The sequence below is a fragment of the Onychomys torridus genome, chromosome 20, assembly GCF_903995425.1.
Source record: "Onychomys torridus chromosome 20, mOncTor1.1, whole genome shotgun sequence".
Classification (NCBI taxonomy): domain Eukaryota; kingdom Metazoa; phylum Chordata; class Mammalia; order Rodentia; family Cricetidae; genus Onychomys; species Onychomys torridus.
In genome coordinates this window covers 40519929-40540663 of record NC_050462.1, presented here as the reverse complement: position 1 = coordinate 40540663, position 20735 = coordinate 40519929, and the positions used below count along the sequence as shown (strand labels likewise).

The window sequence follows — 20735 nt, the reverse complement described above, 5'->3', positions numbered from 1 at the left end:
CACACACACACACACACGCACACACCACCATACACACAGATATACACACATACTTCCATCTCCTCACCCCACCCCACCCCTTCCCACACTTGCTATCAAAACACTTCTTTTTTTAAAAAAGAAATCATTTTGTTTTTTTTTTTAAAAAACACTATTTTATAAAATCTTTGTCTTACTGTTCATGCTAAGTCATCTGAAGTCATCTTGGCAGCTGGACTCAGTCTTGAAACTTGGAGTTCATTGAAGATTCATGTAGTTGTGTAGCAACCCCGTCCACGGTGTCAGCCAAATTGTGTCATATGGTTACAAAACTGTCCTCATCTTCCAGATCCTCTCAGGCAATGTGGACCCTTCCAGAAGTCTGCTCTTCCTACCCTGGAATGACCTTGTATTCTGTCAGGTTTAAAGCAGTGTTTGGGGATGTGGAGAACAAGGGGGGTCCACTGAAGTCTAGAACATAACGAGTGATCAGAAGAACATGTCTGAATTTGGTTTGACACCCAGAGTGGCTCACATATAACTAGCTATGTTCTCCGAGGAAACTCTGCGAGGCTCCATAGTTCCTTCCTATTACGATGACAAAGGTATTTCTCGATTTTAAAAGTCTTGGGCCAGAACTCATTCATGACTAAGGCATAAAACTTCACACAGATGAGCAGTGGTGGCACACGCCTTTAATCCCAGCACTCGGGAGGCAGAGCCAGGTGGATCTCTGTGAGTTCGAGGCCAGCCTGGTCTACAGAGTGAGTTCCAGGACAGGCTCCAAAGCTACACAGAGAAACCCTGTCTCGAAAAAACAAAACAAAACACTTCACACACATCATCAAAATGAGGGTGCTTCTGAGACTGAAAGAGAGTGCTGAGGAACAAGGCATAAGCCAGACCCACACAGGTCAGCCATCCTGTCTGATCACTGTGCCTCAAACACAGATCTCCCTCCCTGCTACCGACAGACACTCTCAAGTGAGGGTTTCTAGATCTCAACCCGAAAGCCTGAGGCAGTTGTTTTTATTTTGTTTGTTTGAGACAAGGTCTCACATAGCCCAGACTGGCCTCAAACTCATGAAATAATCAAGGATGATCTTGACCTTCTGATCCTCCTGCCTCCTGAGTGCTGGGGTTGTTGGTATATACCACCATACCCAGTCTTGTGTGGAGCTGAGAACTGAACTCAGGAATTTGTGCATGCTAGATGAACAGCATGCTACCAACAGAGCTATATTCTCAGGCCCTTATGTAAGGATCGTATGACCTGGCAATACCACTTCAGGCTATGTGCCCAAAAGAATTGAAAACAAGACTTTGAAAACTTACTACAAAATTTTTGTACATGTACAAAAATGTAACAGCATTCAAAGTAGTCAACTAGTAGAAACAACTCAACCATCTTTCAAAGGATGAATAAAAGAATGCATACATACATATACATATATGCCATATACATACAGCGGAAAAGAGAAGGGGTTGCTGCTAGATGCTACAGTACCGATTCTGAGAATATTATGCTAAGTAAGATAGTGTTAAGACAACAAAGACTGTATGATTCCAGTTATATAAGTACATTAGTTACTTGTGAGACAAAATCCCCAACAAAGGCCTCCGCCATCACATGCCTTTAATCCCAGCACTCAGGAAGCAAAGCCAGGCAGATCTCTATGAGTTTGAGGCCAGCCTAGTCTACAGAGGGAGATCCAGGACAGGCACCAAAACTACACAGAGAAACCCTGTCTCGAAAAGCCAACCAACCAGCCAAACAAACAAACAAACAAACAAACAAATCCCCAACAAGAAACACTTAAGAGAAGGGTCAGTCAGGCAATGGTGGTGCACACCTTTAACCCCAGCACTGGGGAGGCGGAGGCAGGTGGATCTCTGAGTTCGAGACCAGCCTGGTCTGCAGCGGGAGAGCCAGGACAGCCAGGACTACATAGACAAACCCTGTCTCAAAAAAACCCAGAGAGGGGGTGGGGAGTAGGAGAGAAAAACAGAGAGGGAGGGAGGGAGGGAGGGAGGGAGGGAGGGAGGGAGGGAGGGAGGAGGATTAATTTCAGCTTATAGTTTGAGGGAATAGGTCATCATGGCAAAGAAGTCATGGAAACAGAAGCTCCAGGTTGCCCATCACATCACACCTACAGCCAGGAGTCAGTGAGCAATACATGTTCACAGTCAGCTCACTTTCTCCTAATAGCACCAGGAGCTCCACCCAGGGAAGGGTAGGCTGATCCTCTCACCTCAGTTGATCCAATCAAGACAATTCCCCATTGGGCATTCTAGAGCTTATCAAGTTGAAGTCTGAGATCAACCATGGCAACTTCACTCTGACAATTAAATACATCTCTTTAAATCACTACCTCCCACCCCTTGTCCCCAAAGTCTCAGGTTCATCTCACAATGTAAACTGTAATCCAATTTCAAACGTCTCATAGTCTGTCACAGTAAGATATCCAAAAGAGTCAAAAGTAGACTACAGCTGCCAGAGCAGGGGCATTGGTTGCTGTTCAGCCATGCAAAATGAAAAGTTCTAGAGGACACGTGCAGATGTTAACAATAGAAAAACCCTTAAGCATTTGCCAAGGGTGAATGAACACATCTTATTGTATATGCTTGAAGTATATACATTGTGTTATAAGAAGCATATACAAAAAAAATGGATTCTGTAGTCAATCAAACTAACCTGCCTAAGATTATGAATTTTTTTTATTTAAAAATTGCTCCATTGTTAGAGCATAATTTTGCCTTGATTTCTTTTTCTTCCTAATCCACCTGTGCCCTCTGCTGGTTATGGTTGCTAATGGAAGCAAAATGCCATTGCTCCTTTTTATAAGTATAACAGAGTCCCCAGACCTTAGCACAACTGACTCCATGATGGAAGAACCATTCAGATCATAAAACTCAGCATGTAGACAGGACTACCTGCCAAAGCAAGAACAAAAATCTAATCCATCAAAGTCCATAGTTCTGGGAAAGTCCCTAAATGTCCAAACCTTGCTTTTTGGCTTCTGAAGTTCTACTCTGGCTAAGTGTTCTTGCTAACTGAAGTATGTCAACCTGGTTTTTGTACTTAAAAGTTTCTCCTAAGAAAGGCTCAGAGCGACACTAGGATCCGAACAACCCAGTGTAGTGGCCAGCTGGCTAATAAAGACTTTCTATTGGCTTAAAACTATGTCCGAGCAGTCTTCTGTGGCAGATACCCATTGTTATGGGGTATCTGCCACAGAGGAGGCCAGATTGTCCCCAGGTGTTTGCAGGCCAGCACTATGGAGGACAGGTAGAAACATAAGCCATGGTAGATATTGCAAGATGGCCCATCAAAACCCAGTAAGTAGTAGTCAAAAGTTATTGTTGTTGTTATGGTTATTTTCAGGGCTGGGGTGGGAGTGAAGGAGACCAAGAGGCCCTCTGCCTTTTCCAGATTTGTGGGCAATCACTTACAAGCCCTGCTTTTCTTTTCTTGTCTCTACCCATCATTCCCCTGGCCCATCCAGAACCAAAGACAACGTCCTATGATGGAGCAACAAGAGAAGGAAAGGAGACCAGGCTTGGGAAAGGGGAAAGGAAATCATTCGATGCAAGGTTTCCTCACGCGAAGAAGTTCCCAGACCCACCACGAAGGAACACCCAAGGACTCTCGTCCCCAGCTTTGTAACACTTTGTAACACTTTCCCACAGACCCTTCCAGAAGCTGGAAGGGGAAGGGGTGAGGGAAGAGGCAATCTTGGTTGACCCAGTGGACACTTGACTAAGGTGGTCAGCTACCATTTGGAAAGGGACAGTTAGGACACAGACTCCAGTATATAAACAAATATTTTTACAATCAAGGGGCTATACAAGCCATGCAGGATGTTCTTAAATCCACTCAGAACAGTTAAAGGAGATCTTGTGATTTTAGCGATGTAGCGGGGAGCTGGGTGAATGGCTAGGTGAATCCCTTGGGTTGCTTAGCGTGGCCTTAGCTGGTGGTGAATTATTTAATTTGGAATTACTCTAACACGGCTGAAAGGTTGACTTCTGAGGAGCAACAGATGAAGTTGTTCGTGAATGTTTTGTCTATTGCTATGTAATAAACCACTGACAGGCTTAAAACCATACTTGGTGCTGTCTTAGAACTCTGGACAGTCTACAGGTCTCTTTTGAGGTCATAGCAAGCATGGCAGCTGGTACTGTATTCTTGTTGGCCTCTGTCTGCCCATGGTGCCGTCTTCCATCTTTGATGCATGGTGATTCAGTCTCTAAGGGGTAGAGGCAGCAGCTGAGAGACCTTAAAAATTAGACTGGGGAGGGGGGGCTGCGGAGATGGCTTAGTGGTAAGGAGCACCAGCTGCTCTTGCAGAGGACCTGAGTTCAAGTCTCAGTAGCCACATGGTGGCTCACAATCTCCTGCAACCCCAGCTCTGAGTGATTATGTGAGTACAAGTACTTGTACTCACATGCACAGACATACACAGAGTTGCATATCAAAAAATAAAACAAACAAACAAACTTAGGTGTAGACAGACATTTCCTGACCGCCCCTTCCCTGTCCTGATAGTTGCTTCCAAATTACCAGAGACTTAATATTATTTGAAAATGCTCAGTAATAAGCTCAGGTTTATTACTAACTAGCTTTTACATTTAAATTAACACATTTCTATTAATCTATATTTTGCCACACGGCTCATGACTTTACCTGTCCTCTAGCATGTCTTGCTTTCTGGGCAGCTGGCTGGCATCTCCCCTGACTACACCCTCCTTCCCATCATTCTCAGTTTGGCTTTCCCACGTAACTTCCCGCCCAGCTAGTGGCCTGTCTGCTTTTTGTTAACCAATGAGAGTAATACATATTCATAGTGTAGAAAAGGCTTGTTCCACGACACTAGGCTCTGTAGTCATGAACTTTACTCCTCCACTTAATTTTAGAGTATCACAGGTGTGGTGATATTATGCACCCCAAAATATTGTGCACCCTAATAAACTTATCTGGGGTCAGAGAACAGAACAGCCACTAGATATAGAGGCCAGAAAATGGTGGCACACAGGCCTTTAATCCTGTCACTCAGGAGGCAGAGATCCATCTGGATCTCTGTGAGTTTAAAGCCACACTGGAAACAGCCAGGCATGGTGACTCACACCTTTAATCCTAGGAAGTGAAGGCAGGAAGCAGAAAGATATATAAGGTGTGAAGACCAGAAACTAGAAGCTTTTAGCTGGTTAAGCTTTCAGGCTTTTTAGCAGCAGTTCAGCTGAGATTCATATGGATAAGGACTCAGAGGATTCCAGTCTGAGGAAACAGGATCAGCTGAGGAATTGGCAAGGTGAGGTAGCTGTGGCTTGTTCTGCTTCTCTGATCTTCCAGCATTCACCCCATTACCTGCCTCCAGTTATTTTTATTAATAAGACCATTTAAGATTCATGTTACACACAGGTCCATCCTAAAAAAGGGGTGTAGGCTCCAACTCTTTTTTTCTTTTTTTGTGTTTGTTTGTGTGTGTGTGTGTGTGTGTGTGTGTGTGTGTGTGTGTGGTTATACTGTGTAGTACACACAAACACTTACCTGTAAGCATGAATGAAACCAAAGGAGGATGTTAAGAATTCTGGCCGGGCGGTGGTGGCGCACACCTGTAATCCCAGCACTCGGGAGGCAGAGGCAGGTGGATCTCTGTGAGTTTGAGGCCAACCTGGTCTACAGAGCTAGTCCAGGACAGACTCCAAAGCTACAGAGAAACCCTGTCTCGGGGGGGGGGGGGGATGAATCTGCTCCATCACCTTGGCCTTATTCCCTTAAGAAAAGGTCTCTCACTGAACCTGGAGATAGACTGGCAGACAGAAAGCCACAGTAATCCTCCTGCCCCCAGCTACCACAGCCCTAGGGTGACAGACGTATGTATGTACAACCATGCCTGGCTTCTTATACGGGTGTTGGAGAGGAGTGAGGTGAATGGACGAGGGGGAAACACCGGAAGAAGAAAAGCTTTTTATGTTCACATAAAGCATGCTATGCCTGCTCAACAATGTGTAACCAGACTATGTGACTTGATTCATGGTTTATCCAAACTTGTGTGAGAATAAGCCATGTTACAACAAATTGCAATACAACCTTGAGAATTAGACTGAATGATATACGTTTAAACACGAAGACCCTAAGTGAGTTAGCGATTCCATTAGCATAATAATCTCCATCTTTTGGGGTTTTCTACTTTTCAGGGCTACATGGGATTGAAGCTCTCAACAATTTTGGACCCCAAAATGGCAAGGACATATGTTTCATTCTAACACATATTGATCACAGAAATAGATACTTGTATGAACATTTGTATATATAGGAACTCTTCAAAGAGTTTCATGTTATTTTATAATTGATTATAGAGAGGCTCTCTCTTGTCAGGTAAGTAGGTAAACCAGGGTCTAAACAGAGCATGGGGATGGAGTCTACCACAAAGTCACACTCGCCTGATGTTCAGACAAGGACTCTCATGCTGCCTTCGTCACAGAACGCTTCAGATCCAAAGCACACACAAAAACATCCGAGTGCTCCGTTTGATCGGATGGTGAACTGGACCTGCTCTTTCCACTCGTCCAATCCTAGTTGATCTCATAAACCACAGGTTAGAGGTAAATACAGCAAAGAGAAATCAGGCATCGATGACATGCGCCTAGGAGTTTGAAAAACAAAACTCTGAAATTCGTCTAGAAATGTCTAGTTTTTTTTCCATATTTACCTGGGGACCCATCTATGTAGCTGTTCCAGTGAAGACTCCCTAGTGAGTCTTCTGGTAACTGCTGCATCTACCTATGATGTGCCCCTGGGGTGAGGCCAAGACAGGAGCCCTTAAGACCTGAGAACCAGATGTGCCGAGTCTCTTGGTTCCTGGTGATCCTGGATACTGGATGGTAGATAAAGCGGAGTTCTCCAGAGAACCCAGCTGAACTACACCTCACCTCTTCCAGATCCTATAACCAACCCCTTTTACTGGCTGTAAATTACCCCAAAATAAACCTTTTTAACTACAAGGAGTTGCCTTAATAATTTCCTCCAATACATCTACTCTGCAAATACACTAAATATAAAACAAGGGGTTGCAGGCTCAGAGAAAGAAAAGAGAACATCGTCAATGCCAGCTCAATGGCAGGCAGCAGGCTGTTGCTTTTGTCCTGGACTGCGCTCTGGTACATTGTTGAATACATTCACAAGGACTCATATGCACAGTCAAAGCAGAACTTCCAGGGAGTGAGAGCCGACATGCTGATATGCAAAATATGCTCACAGCTATAGGCATTCTAGGCTTTTCTGTAGGGTGTGTAGATTTCAGTAAAGGCAAGGAACACTGTATTTATAGCCTCTCATGCGCCCAGTCAATTAGGAACTCTGTAAAGGCTGGATGATTATAGGGTCGCTCTCTTGTCAATTAAATGTTCTAATCAAAGGCTGGGGGCAGGGCTTTATAGGACTTTCTATAGTTTGGGACCTTAAATGCCCCCTGTACCCCAAGGGCCATGTGTTTAAAGATTTGATCCCAACAGCTAATCCGTGTACAGATAATACATGTTTATGGAGTGCTCCTCGGTCACAAGTGGGAAATCTGTATCACATACACATCTCCAAGGCTCAGTCAGGATCTAAGAAGTGGGGTCATAGTGTAAGGGTCAGAGGTCAAGGAGGACTGGGGCACAACAGTGTCTTCTGCACACGACAGGACGACTGTGCTCATGACACTCACAGCAGCTGTTGGTTTCTGCACAGAATCTACACAAGATCAAACCAGTCAACATCCCAGCATGCAGGGTGGAGGAGTGGAGGGTGGGGGGAGAGGAGGGAGGGGGATGGTCCTAAGCCCAGGACTCCTGGCTGAGGGGCTGTTTGTTTATAGTTTACAGCAGCTAGGGGAGGGAAAGTCAGTTATCTGTAAGGGTGTGAATGGCGCCACCCCTGTGAGTCCTTGAGCAGCACTGTACTCAGTGGGTTGTAAGAGACACACAGGAAACACAAAGTTGTAGAGGTGGAGTGGATCTAAGAGGAGTGGGGGTTGAATATGAGGTAGAGAAACCAAGAGATACAGCCCGGTGGAAGGTCTCTCGGTCATTAAGAGCAAGCATGTCCCGCATGGGATTGTGGGACAGCAGCCCTCTTGCACACTCTGCTGATTCCTCTTGGTCCCTCAGCTCGTGGTGAGGTGAGCAGTTGTGGCCTGCCCTGTGCTGTCCCAGCACCTCCAACCAGAGAGGCCTGTACAACGGAACCTCCTGATCTAGGCCGAAGCCTAGAAACGGTAGACGAAATAAACGTAAGCTGGTTATCTCAGGTGCTTGTTACAGTGACCTAAAGCTGAGTGTCACATGGCTGCAAAGCTGTCTGCCTACCCTTGTAGTTCTTGTGTGAATGGCATCGATTAGAGCATCACCCTTCATTGGCAATCATCAATAGAAACCCTTGCCTGTCCATTAAACCACACTCCTACAGATGCTGGAGATGAATTTTCAACTTAATAGTCAAAAGAATGCCTCTCCTATGCCACAGAGACTAGGAGCTTTCTCAGTGCAGTGGCCGGTTTCTCAGTCCCAAGTGTATTTCAGTTTGGCTTTAACAACAATTCTATTTTTTTTGTTAAATTCTACTTTCATAGCGGAATTGCTTTACTTTATTCACCTGTGAGTTTGTGTTTTCGGTCTTCATCCAGATACAGACTTCTTGGTGGGTGATAAAGGATGACTTGAAGACAGCATGGTCATGAGGGAGAAGGCTTGGGAACCTCGTAGTGATGAGGGAAGAGAAGGCTTGGAGAACTCATGGTAGTGAATGAGCCTTGGAGACCTTGTGATAGTGTTGATGACACAGAAATGCAGGATTATTTGGAATCTGAGCCACCAGAGCAGAGGAACACACTACACCATTTCAGAGTGGTAAGTCTCGTGCACAGGAGCCAGAGGGATGACTCAAAGCACTTGCTGTTGTTCTTCCGGAGAATCAGAGTTCACTCACATCAGGGAGCTCACAACTCCCTGTGACGCCAGCTCCCAGGGGTTCAACGTGACCCCCTTCTGGCCTCTACAAACCCACACACAAAAATACAACGAGAAGAGTGTTGTGTCCCAAGCCAGGTGTGGTGGCTCATACTTGCAATACTAGCACATGGGAGATGGAGGAAAAGTCACCCTTGGCCATACTGAGCACTCAAGGCTTGGGCTATGTGAGACCCTGTTTCAATAATCAAAGTGTTGTTTACAGGCGGAGAACACTAAAGAGAAGTTGGAGACCAGCCAGCCTCATCCTGCTACACAATAGAGGAACATAAAGAGACAAGGCCTAGAAAGAGCACCTACTGGCTTGAGGTCAAATAGTTATGTGAGTCAGAACTAGAAATGAGATTCCTGAACGAAGGGTTCATTTCCTACACTTTTTTTTTTTGCAAAATTATAATACCTAAGACCTTTAAAAAGTCAAACTAAAAAAAAAAAATTCATACAAGCAAATAAGGCTAACAATTTATTATAAATAATCTGCAAACAAAAATATTTTTATCAATGTGTCAAAACATTATTTTGCAAGTAACGGTATACCGGGTTGTTTCCGAGTTGGAAGCTCAGGCCTGCGTTTATGTTTTTCTGAAGAGTCTTACAATAGCTCTGCCTCTGTGTACTTGATATTGTGCTGACAATCGAACAGGCGCACAAGAACTTGTAAACGGTGGGAACCTGGCAAATTAAGTCATGACTGGAGCTGTGAGGAGGGCCTGTGGGGGCCAAGCAGAGTGAGGAGGCGGCTGCCACAGCCGGGAACAGGTGAGCACCATCTTGATGCATCTGAGATCTGGAACAAATAAGATGGATCCCTCCTCACCCACCCACAGCCTCTCAGTGGAGCAATTTGAGAAGCTAAAAGTGTCTCCATGTGTACATTTTTTTTTCTTTTTGGTTTTTTGAGACAGGGTTTCTCTGTGTAGGTTTGGAGCCTGTCCTGGAACTCACTCTGTAGCCCAGGCTGGCCTCGAACTCACAGAGATCCATCTACCTCTGCCTCCCGAGTGCTGGGATTAAAGGCATGCGCAATCACTGCGCGGCTCCATGTGTACATTTTAAACACAAAATCTCATATTTAGAAGCCGATTTTACAGTGTGTGTGTGTGTGTGTGTGTGTGTGTGTGTGTGTGTGTGTGTGTGTATGTGTGTGTGGTGCTGGGCACTGAACCTAGGGCCTCCCACACGCTAGGCAAGTGCCCTACCATCATCTGAGTTACATCGACAGCTAGAATAGGTCTAGGCTTAGAATATTTACAAAGCTGTGTAAGTATTAAATCTAAAAAAATGTCTTGGACAATCAGTCAAACGTTATACAAATGTTACAGTATAAAACATGATCACTGTAAAATAATTGATTTAAATATTGCTGGACAAATTAATGGCAAGAACCTAAGAGAACCTCCTTGGCAAAGTCCCCAGCTGTGGTTCTGCTGCCCGCTGCTGGCCAAGCTGGCCAGGGAGTGCTTTCTTCAGAGGTAGACTTTCCTCTGGTCCTTCCTCAGGCCGTCATATGCTGAACAGAAAACCCAGTCCTGGTGTTCTTAGACGTCCAAACCCAACAGCTCACAGGGAGGATTTGGGGACTCTATTAGTGTAAGGCACACAGTGTGGTGGAAGCCTCTTGTGAGAGGTTGTGAGTAGCCTTCCTTCCACAGGATGGTTCAGAATGCCCACCCCCCACCCCAGGCAGGAAACAGGTGCTGTGCCACAGGAAGTCTGGCCTGTTTCCCCTCTTCCTCTGTGCACCTGTGACTGCTCCCCTGCCCATTGCTGCCCAGATACTCTGGCTGTAGGAAGATTTCCAGGTGGAGGAGAAGGTGCCGTGCGTTGCTGGGCGCATCTCTCAAGCTCACTGTGTAGTCTGTACTTCCTACAACCGTCTAGCTGTGGGCGTTCCAGTGGCTTCTACCCATCACCCTTATTGCACCCACAGAGCCCACCAGATAGATTCTGCACACTCAGCTGCTCTGTACCTCTGTGCCCTGACTGTGTTTCACATCTATTAGGAACCTTTCATTCTGGAGAGGCACACCACTTTACGTATGTCAAGAAAGATTTAGACGGTGTTTGTGGTGCTTAGCTTTTTGTTCCATTTTTCCTGTGCGGGATCTTGAACCCATGTCTTCACAGATGCTAGGTGAGGGCTATCCCACTGAGCTGCATGCTCTCAGCCTAGGCATGATTACTTAAAAAGTTAAGGCTTCTTAAAGAGGTGTTAATGAACATTTAACTAAAAGATATTAAATAAGTCAAAAGGCTGTTTCTCATAACTATAGACTTCAATGAATACTTTATACTTTATCTCCTCTAAAATTTTGCATATTGTTTCTGTTCAATCAATTGTAGAACTTCATGACAGAGCTGAGTGGTGGGCTCCGTAATAGGGTAGCACACAGGGAGCCTCTTTTCCAAGGCTGGCATATGAATGAAGTACCTGCAAGTCACAGAGAAACAAAACACCTTTAAAAATGAGAATTTTCACACTGGCTCAGCCAGTGTGTTCATACTCACTGCACAAGGTCAGGGGTGGGGGTCGGGGGAGTCTTAGCCACGAGATGCAACATTTTCAGACTTCCAACCTCCTGTACTCAGGACCGACAAAGTCTCTGCTATGTGTGCATTTCAGCGAGCAGACATACTTCACTTGAGAAAGGAATTAATAGTGGATCTGCCACGGGGGCAGTAACCAAGACGATAAGACAGGACAGGACTGTTTTCATTAAAGTATGTGTGAGGATTCTGATGTTGGTTCTGATAGTGCACAGAATGGAGCAGGCAGGGGGCAAGCTCAAATAACCCATCAGGACCAGTCAAAAGGGAAGAGCAAGAGATTAGTGCCCACATCCTCTACATACAGAGGCTTCTACATAAGAATATAGATAGTCAGCTGGGTGGTGGTGGCACACGACTTTAATCCCAGCACTCAGGAGGCAGAGCAAGGCGGATCTCTGTGAGTTCAAGGCCAGCCTGGTCTCGAAAAAACAAACAAACATATATATATATATGTATATATATATATATATATGTATATATATATATATATATATATATATATATAGACAGCATTCAGCCATCCCCTAGGGTGGCATCAAATGGTTCTCAGCCCTGAGTGAATACCAGAATCACTTGGGGGAGGTTTTTTGGTTTTGTTTTGTTTTTTTAGCTGAGGATCGAACCCACGGCCTTGCACTTGCTAGGCAAGCACTCTACCAATGAGCTAAATCCCCAACCCCGGTAGGGAGCTTTTAAAGACTGTCAGTGCCCAGACCATGCCCCCAGGAGAACCAGAACAGAAGGTCCACTCAGTATTATAACTACCCAGATGATTCTAATGCAAAGTAAATCGAAAACCACTGGATTAAAATAAAAACTACACACCTGAATGTCCACAAGAAATGTAAACTATGGAGGTGGGAAGAGAGGAGGAGGAAATTAGCCAAAGGGCACACAATCTTCCTGACAGGGTCCTGCTAGCAGCTCCAGCCAGCTGTGGCCATCCAGGAGCATGATACCATTTTTTCACCAGCTGTCCTGATTGTTTCTAAAGTTTAGAACTAGGTCTTTTATAATTAGGCTAGGGCTGGTGACACATGAGATCATTATAATTATAATCACAGCACTCAGGCTAGAGCAAGAGGCTTGCAGTGAGTTCAAAGCCAACCGAAGCTACGTAGTGAGTCCCAGACTAGTCTGGGCTCCACTGCAAGACCTTGTCTCAAAACAGACAAGCAGGTTGGGGCAGGAGTTTTGAGCTATACATGCTACAACATGGATAGGCCTTGGAAATAGGATACAGGAAAGAGCTGAGGCAGAAGGTCACTTGTTGGATGATTGTCTGGAAGAAGAGTAAGCAAGTGGTTGCCAGCAGCTGAGGGGGAGCGGGGATGGGATGTCTGCTTAATGGGTACTGGGTTTCCTTTAGATAATGAGAATGTTCTGCAGTTCAGTAATGATGGTTGCCAAATATTGTAAAGTGTACTCAAAGCTACCGAATTATATGCTCTGAAGGGGTAAAATTTCACGCTATGTCAATTTTTCCTGATGAGAAGGAAAAGTAAGTTAGAAAGGGGGAGGGGGGGGGGGTGCTGGGACTGCTTTGTGGGATCCACTTGATGTCAAATAAATCCCTTTTATGGTATCCAGAATGGACCTTCTGGTGTAATGCCACATGCTGGAAAGAGAGAGTCTACACAGAGGGCTGACTTTACTCCTTTGGAAGCCCATATAAAGCCATCATGTATGCCTTGGCATCTTTTGATGTCTCCCTCTGAACCAAGTGCGAAGCCACGCCCTTCTCATTGATGGCAAAAACTACCCTAACTTTTCTCAAATGCATGTTAGTTAGTTCAGCGTGTGTTGCTGAGTGCATTTGGCCTTGTGAGCCTTGGAGCCGAAGTGGAACCCTGAGGGGCAGCAGAGCCGGATGGGACAGATGGACGGATGGACGGAACCATCCTGGCTGCTGCTGCTGCTGCTGCTTACTGTTCTCCTACTGGGGGTGACAAGTGTAAATAAAACAAATCAACAACAGATCCCCCAGTGCGCTTGTTTACTGTGCCCCTTTCTTGATTGGTCATCCCCAGTGTGTGTGCAGCAACGGACTTGAACTCACGGTTCTTAGTTTATCATCCCCTTCGTCACTAGGGCTTGTTACCCGAGAATAAACCATTACACCTCGGAGCAATGTAGGCTGCGCACAGGCCAGTGACAATGATTGACAGGTAGATTCTGGGCTGGGGACACTCCTCAAAGGTTCTTAGAACTGTCCCCCATTCCACCTTACCTGTGATGGAATAAAAGTGTTACTGGAAACAAACGTGGAATTTTCCATCACCGTTGACCCTAACTACGGGGTCCTGTGGGCAGCGTCCGTGAACATGAGCAGCGAGCCTTTTGGGTCGGCACCCTCTTTTCTTCCTTACCTGAACTCTTCGCTGTGGTCACTCCTGAGGTACTCGGCCAGAGCCTTGCTGTACAGCAAGCAGCTCTTGAGGATGTAGAACTGCTGGTACAACAGAACCGCTTGGCAGGGAGTCAGCAGCTGGAGCGAGGCTGACAGCCCCTTCACCACCCGCTTTACAATGCTGGCCACGAAAGCCATCTAGATGAGGAGAATGCGGTTACGCCGTGGGCAGAGCGCCACCCACACGCACCCGGTTTCAGCTGGCAGCCTCACTGACAAGTCTAGGCTGAGGGAGGCCCTTGCCACGCTTACTCCAAGGCTTACGGGCTAGTTCCCGCTAAGATGGTACTTAGTGCCAGATCACAGATCAACAGTGATCACCATTTTAATTTTTATCACTTTGATTTTTTTTTGTTTTCTATTTAAAAATTACATTTTTAATTATTTGGGGGTGGCATGTTATGTATGCATGCCACAGCGTGCACACGGAAGCTGACAGACAGCTTGCTTAAGACAGTTCTCTCCCAGGGAATGAACTCAGGTTGGCAGCAAGTGTATTACCTGCTGAGCCATCTCCTCGGCTCACAGCACCTTGGTTTTACTAGGTAAGATAATCAGGGCTGACAAGTAGGTACTTCCAATGACCACGCATGGTTTCTTTTATTGAAAGATTCTCTCAGGTGGTCTTCTTTTGCCCCGCACTGCAGGGTGGGGCATCTGTGTAGCTTTGCGCCTTTCCTGGAACTCACTTGGTAGACCAGGCTGGCTTTGAACTCACAGAGATCCGCCTGGCTCTGCCTCCCAAGTGCTGGGATTACAGGTGTGCGCTGCCACCACCACCCGGCCCGAGCCTCTTGAGATGTGGTTCTTCCATCTTGAACCAATGAGCCTCCAAAATGAGCCAGCCAAATGAACCTCTGCAGGGGAAATACAGATGGAAATTTTGACTTTCTTACCCAGCACCAAACATTGGAAGTACTTCTAATCTCCGTGCTTCAGCATTAGCTCCAGGGGACAGCACCCAGGCTCTGGCTCCCAAAACCTACCAGGGCTTTAGCTGCGGCCGTGAAAGGCAATCTTTTTAATAGTAAGGTTAATCCTCCTGAAAGGATTTGAGAATGTTGTCTTTCCTTAGTCAGAGATGCTAACTTTGCATAAATGAACATGAGAAAAGATCTCGGTTGTGGCAGAGAGAGAGAGTGTAAAGATAAATTTCCTGGATATCCGTGGTGCATATATATGGTCAGGATCATGGAGGAGCCACAAACACATGGAAAGATTTTAAATAGAGACATACCCCCGTGACCTCTATTCACTCTGTCCTTTCGCATTCCACAAACTGAACTCAAAGATCTCTTTTAGTCCAGCTAATGGCATTAGGCTGAAGGGGACTAGTATTTTCAAATGTGAAGCATGAAATGGGTGGTTTTATTCCTAAACTTCACAATAGATTAATTTTTCACAGGAGAATACAATTTCAATTTAATAAAATAGCTTGCAGGACATGGGATATGCATGCACTGTGTTGGGCCTGAGCATGCTGTCGTAGGTTAGAGCCCTGAGCCAACAGCTGGAGTAGACATGCTTGGTTCTTTTGTTTGTTTGTTTTGTTTTTGTTTTTGTTTTGTTTGAGCTGAGGATTGAACCCAGGGCCTTGTGCTTGCTAGGCAAGCACTCTACCACTGAGCTAAATCCCCAACCCCTCATGCTTGGTTCTTGAGGGTAAGAACTCTTGTCTAAATCACACTTCCATGTCTAATGCCTGTGACCATGCCTCACACTGATTAGGAATGTAATCAATGTTTGCCGAGTTATTAAAATGCTACAGGTGATGCTGAAAATTGACATTGCGCAGTACGGCAGCCACCAGCTGCCACGGGAGCTATTTAAATTGACTAAAGTTAAAATCCCACTGCCTCTGTCCTTGGCCACATCCAAATGCCAAATGCTTAATAGTCATGTGTAGATAGTGTCTACGGAACCGAGCACCTCGGACTACAAGTATCAAAGGTGCCTCGGCTCCTCACTGAGGATAACAAGGAAAGGAACTGTGGCAGTTGAGCCGAGCCTTGAAGGACAGATAGGTCTACAATAAGAAAAAAAAAAAGGAAGACATGTACCACAAACAGCAAAGAATAGAGGAGCGGATGCGAATGGAGAGTACCACCTGGTGTTGGAATCATCACACCCAGCTCAGGGTGGGCAGTCGGTGGTCCACGCCTTTAATCCCAGGACTTGGGAAGCAGATGCAGGTGGATCTCTGTGAGTTCGAGGCCAACCTGGTCTACAGAGCGAGATCCAGGATAGGCTCCAAAGCTACACAGAGAAACCCTGTCTCAAAAAAACACTGGGCAGTGGTGGCACACACCTGTAATCCCAGCACTCGGGAGGCAGAGGCAGGTGGATCTCTGTGAGTTCGAGGCCAGCCCGGTCTACAAAGCAAGTTCCAGGAAAGGCGCAAAGCTGCACAGAGAAACCCTGTCTCGAAAAAACCAAAAAACAGTATACATGGTGAGAGAGATGAAGGGTTGGGTTGCATGAGCACAGCCTGGCCTCGTTCTCTGCCATCTTTCTGCTCTACAGCAATGCCACCTCCATCAGGCCTGCTTTAAGACTGGAGGTGCTTAAAATGGCCTCCAGGCCAATACTAGCAACAGCCACACACTTCCTCCTCTCTAACGCCAGGTAGCGCCTTTTCTCCTACTTAAAAATCCTCTTCAAATCCTCTGTTTGGGTTGTCCAAGTGGGTTTCTCTGGGCCCCGCCCCTCCAGTCCTCTTCCAGGCCCTGGTTCTACATCTGACAGTCTTCTGTGTCGTTCTGAGGAGAACCTGCTTCTGCACCCTCACCAAGCAGAGCCCCTGGTGCTAAGTGATGACTTGGTGTTCAAGGGTGATGTCACTCGGGCACTGAAACAGCTCCCATCTCAATTTGCTCACTTCTCTCAGCCTTGGGCTCGAACCCTTCTTTAGGAAAATCAACAGCTGGATTAGTTCCCTGAGCATCTTCCCTAGCCAGATCTCGGCTCCCCACTGATTACCCTGCCCTGCCAAAGCAAAGGTCCTTTTAAATATTACAGCTGGGCTGGAGAGATGGCTCAGAGGTTAAGAGCACGGACTGCTCTTCCAAAGGTCCTGAGTTCAATTCCCAGCAACCACATGCAACCATCTGTAATGAAGTCTGGTGCCCTCTTCTGGCCTGCAGGGATATGTGCAGACAGGACGCTGTATACATAATAAATCTTAAAAAAAAAAAAGTCATTTCCAGTTAAATAGTACAGCCACACGTTCTTGTTCAGTTTACTAAGGAAGTCTGCAGAAGGTCTTTGGGCAAACAAATCTACACAATTAGGGTAGATGAAATGGATAATGCACAGGCAGGGGAGGTCTGCAGGTTCCTTGGGTAGGAGATAATCCATTTTCTTTAGCCTTTCCGTATGAATTTCATTTTCATAATCAACGCCCTTAGTTATTTTAGTGCCTGGTACCTATCTCTGTATTTCCCCACAACTCTCTGAAGTCCTAGAGTCAAAGTGTGCATGACATGTTCCTAATAGGATCTACCACTTCTGACTATTCAGACGGTGCAGCGTAATGCCCTTACCCTGTTGTGATAAACCGGTTAACTGTTGTGTGACCAGTTAACTCTCTCTAGCTGCTCTTTCCTATCATTAGGGTCGTTGACCATCTTGATTTGCTTGAGGCTGCTGGTCCAGCGAACCCACACCCTAGGGACTTCCTTAGAGCCACCCACACTAAGACAGCAGGCTGCTCTCATCTGCAAAACCAACATGGTTATTCACCGGCACACAAGCACCTTACAATGGCTTGAACGACTGAGTGTCTGTGAACTTCACAGCTGCTCACTAAGAAGGAGGCAGCGACATGTGTGGCCAAGGGCACTGTAGAGGCCCTAATGTGTGCTTACCATTTCTCACTGTGGCTTCTTAATGCCTTCCAGTAAAAACTGAGAATGGAGTACTTTTAACTTACCACCTGAGACTCAAGCTGTCAGGACTCACTAGGGATCACATTTCTTTAAAAAAAAAAAAAAAAAACCAATCCTGTGCTTAAAGGCATTTTTGGGTTTTTTTTTGTTTTTTGTTTTTTGTTTTTGTTTTTGTTTTTTTTTTTTTTGGTTTTTCGAGACAGGGTTTCTCTGTGTAGTTTTGGTGCCTGTCCTGGATCTCGCTCTGTAGACCAGGCTGGCCTCGAACTCACAGAGATCCACCTGCCTCTGCCTCCTGAGTGCTGGGATTAAAGGCGTGCGCCACCAACATCCGGTGGCATTTTTTAATATATATTTTTACTAAAGGAAAACGTGTGTGGAGAAACTTTCAAAAATCTCCTTTTCCTCCATCTCCCATACCAAAAGCTTGCTGCCTACCATCTCTCCTTAGACAATATCAACTCCACGTTTCACTTGCCTGGTATGGGGGCTTCCATTTAGCTCCATCTTCCTCTATACACCTGTGTGTTATCGAGTACCTCACAAAATTTTAAATTTTAAAACATGACTACATTAAATATAATCACCATTTTAACCCAGAGCACCAAAATACAACTGGTATTTCTATTTTAATTCGTGGTTAGATTTGATAACCAGATAAGACAAGTTTTAAAGACGAAGAACAAGACACTTACTTTCCAGAAAAGTCTTTTCAGGATGAAATTTCTCTGGGCTGCTACTCTAAGTTCCGTAATTAAACACAGTATCTTACTCAAAGTGTTGTCTCGAAAAAAAAGTTCAGATTTAAGTTGGCTGAAGTGCTTAATTTTCTCCTCGGATCTACAGAAACACACACAAAGATTCATGTAACGTCTAAGAAGCGGTGGTTCACGAGTATTACAATCATTGACACGTCTATAAAAGTTTGTGACTGGTGGAATCTTAGCTGAACTTTGAACTCCCAGCCTTCACAGTGACAAGCAGTGACACCTCACCCCCACAAAATGGTGCCTGTCGCTCCCTCACTCACTTTTCACCCCTGCCCTTGACCGGCTGGCACGCTCTTGCCATCTCTGGTAGACTCTTCCATGGGCTCAGGTGTATCGTTCACACAGTCCAGGAGCCCTTTTAACGTTATTTGTTTAATGTTTTCCTTCCATGAATGCTTGCCTGAGATAAGTGTATTTATAAAGGAATTTCCATATCACTACTTGACAGGGAAACCTGTAGAACTTGGCACAAATGGCCGGAAATATAATGTAAATCACATGTAATTAAATGTAAATGCAGCAGACTACACACATTCTGACAGACAGTCTGTATTTTAGACACCCAATGCTCAGCAGGAAGGGCAGAGCATCAAGCTAAGAGGTGCTTCCTGATGAGAACACACTTTCCAGCAAGAACTGCTCTTCTCGCCGCCAGCCATGGTGGCGCACACCTTTAATCCCAGCACTCAGGAGGCAGAGGCAGATGGATCTCTGTGAGTTCAAGGCTAGCCTGGGCTACAGAGCTAGTCCAGGACAGGCTCCAAAGCTACAGAGAGAAACCCTGTCTCAAAAAAACAAAAAAAAAAAAAAAAAAAAAAGAAAAAAGAAAGTTGTCTGTCTCTGTCCTCCACATAAATGCCACCACACAGGAATGCAGCATGTACACGCACTCGTGTGCACACACACACACTAAACAAATAAATTTGTTTTAAAAACGGACCTCACGTCACGCCATGCTCAGACATTATAATTTGGAGGAGGAGGAGGAGCACTCATGTTGAGCTCCAGGCTGGGGGCTTTTCAGAGTCCCCTTCCTCACTGAAGCAGCTTCTGCTGCCCTGTGCAGACTGAGCTGGGACCCCTTGTGGCTTTAGCGTACAAAAGAAAGAGGGGGAAAAAACACCTGCCCAAGCTCCCACAGGTAATTATCTCGAATATCTGTGTGGAAAACAATAGCAGGAGGGACAGTTTGGGTTCTCCATGGATTAGCAAACTCTTAACATTCTCGACTTGAGTTAAAAACAATTTTATCATCTCCTCCAGAGACCTGGATACATTCATTTACCCCACCACTGCTATCTGCAACACTGGAGCCTGCCACTGCCCCACCTCACCCCCCCCATCTGAGGCTCTCCTCAAGGCAGCCAATGAGCCTTCCTTATTAAACTCAACTTCTGGAGGAAGAGGTGGGTTCTTTCCCAGTGGGAAACCTGGGGAAAAGATTAGCATGATAATGTCTGCAATCCTACAGGCAGGGAAACAATGATTGTGAGCGTGAGGGCTGAGGCCAGATCCTAGATCGGTTCTATTATTAAACTAGATAATAACTACAGGAAAGTTGCCTCGCCTCTCTGGACCTCAGTTTTCAAGTCTGTACAATGGGGTGATAGTAGCACCCACTGCATGGTTATCTCTAAAAAAAAATAAATAACTGGAATAAGTCTGAGGTCCTGTTTCTTTATTCACCCACTTCTCATTCCTGCACTTCAGTTGAAAAGATTATAAACTCTTTATACTCTCGTGAGAATTCCAGAACCAACAGAAGTGAAGTTTTCACAAACTTAGAGTACATTTTACAATAGCATCAGCCTCAACTATCATTTAAATAAAGGGGTAAAGGGGGCTGGAGAGATGGCTCAGTAGTTAAGAGCACTGGTTGCTCTTCCAGAAGACACAGGGTTCATACCCAGCACCCACATGGTGGCTCACAACTGTCTGTACCTCCAAAGGGCCCAACACCCTCCTTGGGTTTTATCCACTGAGGATTGCAGTATAGATCGATTATCTCATCAAAAGATTGCAAACAATGGTTAATTGTCTAATTCTATTAAATCTGTGTTCACTAGCCGGAGTAAAAGAGAATTTGCCATCACCAGCCAGAGCTCCTTGGTAAGCCAGAAGTTG

The 20735-nt window shown here is 45.5% G+C and overlaps 1 protein-coding gene across 1 annotated transcript in view; it reads right to left on the bottom strand.

Moving 5' to 3' along the window:
- Window positions 1–10146: 10146 nt before the first annotated feature.
- C20H12orf56 (chromosome 20 C12orf56 homolog) overlaps window positions 10147–20735 on the bottom strand; it is a 41014-nt gene continuing 30425 nt past the window's right edge. The window contains exons 9-10 of the mRNA XM_036169641.1: window positions 13914–14092; window positions 10147–11425 (exon numbers count right to left, since the gene is read on the bottom strand). Of these exons, the coding sequence (XP_036025534.1) occupies window positions 11299–11425; window positions 13914–14092 (306 nt within the window). The 3' untranslated portion in view covers window positions 10147–11298. The remainder of the gene's footprint in view (window positions 11426–13913; window positions 14093–20735) is intronic.